General features: G+C 39.4%; 1 protein-coding gene across 1 annotated transcript; it reads right to left on the bottom strand.

Annotated features, from left to right (window-relative positions):
• Positions 1-2,973: 2,973 nt before the first annotated feature.
• Positions 2,974-4,724, bottom strand: LOC104982840 (olfactory receptor 2M2-like). The gene has a single exon (XM_010832287.1). The coding sequence runs from the start codon at positions 4,012-4,014 to the stop codon at positions 3,091-3,093; it is 924 nt and encodes a 307-aa protein (XP_010830589.1). The 5' UTR covers positions 4,015-4,724; the 3' UTR covers positions 2,974-3,090.
• Positions 4,725-4,913: the final 189 nt, after the last annotated feature.

The following is a 4,913-nucleotide window of genomic DNA, read 5'->3' as shown; positions in this document are numbered from 1 at the left end:
GCGCCGGGCTTCCCTGTCCATCACCAACTCCTTGAGCTTACTCAAACTCATGTCCATTGAGTCAGGGATGCCATCCAGCCATCTACCATCCCCTTCTCCTCCTACCCCCAATCCCTCCCAGCATCAGGGTCTTTTCCAATGAGTCAACTCTTCGCATGAGGTGGCCAAAGTATTGGAGTTTCAGCCTCAGCATCAGTCCTTCCAATGAATATTCAGGACTGATTTCCTTTAGGATTGACTGGTTGGATCTCCTTGCAGTCCAAAGGACTCTCAAGAGTCTTCTTCAACACCACAGTTCAAAAGCATCACTTCTTCAGCACTGAGCTTTCTTTATAGTCTAACTCTCACATCCATACATGACTACTGGAAAAACCATACCTTTGACTAGAAGGACCTTAGTTGGCAAAATAATGTCTCTGCTTTTTAATATGCTATCTAGGTTAGTCATAGCTTTTCTTCCAAGGAGCAAACATTTTAATTTTGTGGCTGCAGTCACCATCTGCACTGATTTTGGAGCCCAATAAAATAAAGTCTCTCACTGTTTCCATTGTTCCCCCGTCTATTTGCCAAGAAGTGATGGGACTAGATGCCATGATCTTAGTTTTCTGAATGTTGAGTTTTAAGCCAACTTTTTCACTCTCTTTAACTTTCATCAAGAGGCTCTTTAGGTCTTCTTCACTTTCTGCTATAAGGGTGGTGTCATCTGTGTATCTGAGGTTATTGATCTTTCTCCCAGCTATTTTGATTCCAGCTTGTGCTTCATTCTGCCTGGCATTTCACGTGATGTATTCTGCATATAAATTAAATAAGCAGGGTCACAAAATACAGCCTTGACGTACTCCTTTCCTGATTTGGAACCAGTCTGCTGTTCCATATCCAGTTCGAACTGTTGCTTCTTGACCTGCATACGGATTTCTCAGGAGGCGGGTCAGGTGGTCTGGTATTCCCATCTCTAAGAATTTTCCACAGTTTGTTGTGATCCACACAGTCAGAAGTTTATCCTGAAGTCCTTCAATCTATGAAATGTCAGAATGATTTCAATGGATGGCATCCTGGGAATTGCTTTTCTCTTTCAAACTGGACTTGGTGTTTTGGGGAATGCCATTCTCTTTGTGTGCTACCCTCATATTTTCTTTGTGAGCATCAAACAGAGGTTCTTATGCCTCATAATAACCCACTTATCCTTGGTTTATATGTTTCTAGTTTGTACTACAGGAATCCCTGAGGCAGGAGCAGCTTTGGGGTTCAGAACTCTCATAGATGATATTATATGTAAGACAAATGCTTGCCTACACAGAGTAGCATGTGACCTTTCCATCTGTTTGACAAGTTGTTTAAGCATTCTTCAAGCCATCACCATTACCCTGGTAGCTCTTACTGGGCATCATTTAAAGCCAGAAACCCACTGTACGTCTTTTATTCCTTTCTATACATCTGGATGCTTAATCTACTCATATCTTCTAACTTAGTAATCTCAGTTACAGCCTTAAGGAATAGATCTCTATCCAGAGTCCTGCTTCATTTGGAAAATAAATGGATGACCTAACTAGATGGTTCTTTCTCACATTCATGGTTCTTCGAAATACCTTCTTCCTGGGTTCTATGTGCTGGACCAGTGGATATATGATGCTTCACCTCTGTAAGCATCATAAGCAAATACAGCACCTGCACAGGTCAAGCACTTATTTCAAAATGAGCCCTGAGATGAGAACAATGAAAAAGATCATCAATTTAACTCTGTGTTTCATCTCTATCTAAGCTTGATAGATATCTATATCTAAGCTTGATACAATTTTTCCCTTCAATCTAGGCAGTTTTTCAAAAACTGACCCTGTGTTTTTGAATACCAAGAAATTCATTGGGGTAAGTTTTGCCTTAATAAGCCCTGTGAAACTTCTCAGCAATGACAATCAACTGCACAGATTTTCATCATCTGTTTTTAAGAAAAGTAGAAATTAATGACTCAAAAAGTGAAGTTTAGTTGTCATAATGATACTACATAGGAATAAACGCCAGGCAATGATGAGATACTGTCAAGCAATTTATTAAGAAACAAATTATAATTATCCTCATTAATAAACAATGAAAGTTGATAGTGCTTCCACATTGTCTTGCCTTTAGAAAAATCAATTTTAAGACCACAAGTAAAAATATTAATATAACTCACTTAACAACAAATAATATTGAAATAACCACTCTAGGTGAAAAAGTCAATCCCAAAATGTTACAAACAACTGTATAATCCCACATATATAGCATTCTTAAAATGATAAAATTACACAAATAGAGAAGAGCTTAGTGTCTTCCATGGGTAAGGATGAGGTAGTGAGGCAGGTGTGATTTAAGGCCACATGAAAAATCTTCGTGGTTTCAAAGGTGTTCTGTTTCTTGACTGTATCAATGTCAACATTCTGGTTGTATTATTGTACTCTAGTTTTTCAAGATGTTTCTTACCAATATGAGAAACTGGGATGTCTCTATTACTTCGTATCCTTGTCTATGAATCTACTGTCTGCCAAAATGGCAGTCCAGTGGTTAGGGCTCAGTGCTTTCACTACTGAGGGTCTGGGTTCGATCCCTGGTCAGAGAAATAAGATCCCACAAACCCGTGCAGCACAGGCAAGGAAAAAAAAACTGAACTACTAAAATGCATTAGTAGTTTAGGGATAAGGAGGGGTAGAAAGGATGCTGACATCACCAAGCATGCGTGCATGCTTTGTTGTGTCTGACTCTGTGACCCATGGACTGTAGCCCGCCAGGCTCCTCTGTCCATGGAGATTCTCCAGGCAAGATTACTGGAGTGGGTTGCCATAACCTCCTCTAGGGGATCTTTCTGACCTAGGGATCAAACCTTCATCACTTGTGTCTCCTGCATTGACACCACCTGGAAAGCCTATATACAAATATGTATATGTAAATACATATATATATTTATGTATGTATATGCACACACATACATATATATAGTCTGTGTGTATTTGTTACTAAATCACGTGGGGCTTCATTTTTTTCACAAATAAATGTGCAAGAGAGAGTAGTTATGAGAGAAAAAAGAATCCCTGTAAACCATTATCCAATTTGTTCTCTAGATTACTTCTTCCCTAGTACCTTACTGAATACTTTGGCCACATCTTTGTTCTGGAGGCTGTATATAAGAGGATTCAGCATCAGAGTGAGAATGGTGTAGAAGGCTGACACCATCTTGTCCTGGGCTGGGGATCGATTAGAAGTGGGTCTCTTATATATGAACATAGCCACTCCATAATACAGCCCCACCACAATAAGATGTGAAGTACAGATGGTGAAAGTCTTGTGCCAAACCTCCCCAGAACTCATGCGAATGATGGTTATAATTACACGTGTGTACGAGATGTTGATGAGTGACAAAGGGAGGAGGAGCATTACTTCACAACAGATGAAAATAAGTGTTTCAAATGTGGAAGTATCCATGCATGAGAGATGTAGGAGTGCTGGGACATCACAGAAGAACTGGGATATTGCTTGGGAACAATAGGAGAAGGACAGAGTAACAGCTACATCAACAATGCCATCAAAGACACCAAGGAACCATGAAGAGGCAGCCATGAGTCTACAAAGGTTCCAGTTCATGAGACTGGGGTACTGAAGAGGGTAGCAAATGGCAACATAGCGGTCATAGGCCATGACAGCCAGCAAGAAGCACTCAGCACCACATAGGGACACACAGAAACATATCTCAGCTTCATATCCTGCTACAGAAATGGACTTCCTGCCAGACAGGTAGCTGTGGGCCATCTTGGGTACAGTGGTGCAGATGAGCATGAGGTCCATGAGGGAGAGCTGGCTGAGGAGGAAGTACATGGGGGTGTGGAGCCGCATGTCCAGGTAGATGACGAGGACCATGAGAGTGTTTGCCAAGAGCGCCATTGTGAAGATGCCCAGGACCAGAGAGAAGAGAAAGACGTGAGTGGGCGTGTAACTAAACATTCCCATCAAGATGAAGTCAGGGTTGAATGTCTGATTGTCCCATTCCATGATGAATATTTTCTGTATCTAGAACCACAAGAAGTTATAAACATTACATATTACCTTATGTGCTATATTTATAAACCAACATACATGATATGTCAGGACTGGAAAAGAACGAGTAGAGACTTTGTAGTCAGGTGGTGTTCATCACACTCAAGTTCCACCAACCTGCATGTCCACTGACAGGTTATTTCTATGTGTTTCATTTTACTTCCTTTACATAGTAGAAATAACTTGTTAATTGGGTTGTTGTGATTATTAAACATACAAATCACAGCATCTAGACAGAGCATTTGACTCATTGAGAAACATATAACCTATTATTAGATAGGATTATATCCATAAACTTATCATATGTAAGTATGTAATAAATTCTAAAACAGAGGAAGAGAGCATTTTAATGTCATTGCCTATATAGTATAGTAAAATAACTATAACTAATAATCTATTGTTGCCAAGATATATTAACATTTGCATTTATATACTCTTATTTATGTACCAAATTTAATGACTAAGCAGGATTACTACTTATACAATAATATAGATGATGAACTTCCAGTTCAGAATAATTGCAAGTAATTTATACATCATGAATATTTAATTGTGGATGAGAAAGTAAAAAAAAAGACAGAATTTTAATTTATGTTTCAGTTTGAAAGGGCAGTAACTTGAGATCTCCCTACCCAGAGTAGGATTTCACTGAAGCTGAAAGTGAAAGAGGAGAGTGAAAAAGTTGGCTTAAAGCTCAACATTCAGAAAACTAAGATCATGGCATCTGGTCCCATCACTTCATGGCAAATAGATGGGGAAATAGTGGAAACAGTGTCAGACTTTATTTTCTGGGTCTCCAAAATCACTGCAGATGGTGATTGCAGCCATGAAATTAAAAGACGCTTACTCCTTGG

Source organism: Bison bison, unplaced genomic scaffold, assembly GCF_000754665.1.
Source record: "Bison bison bison isolate TAMUID 2011002044 unplaced genomic scaffold, Bison_UMD1.0 scf7180017860731, whole genome shotgun sequence".
Lineage (NCBI taxonomy): Eukaryota > Metazoa > Chordata > Mammalia > Artiodactyla > Bovidae > Bison > Bison bison.
This window is presented reverse-complemented; position numbering and strand designations above follow the sequence as displayed.

Excerpts from the sequence above, each read along its gene's own strand:
- LOC104982840 (XM_010832287.1), bottom strand. The coding sequence starts at position 4,014 with ATGGAATGGGACAATCAGACATTCAACCCTGACTTCATCTTGATGGGA.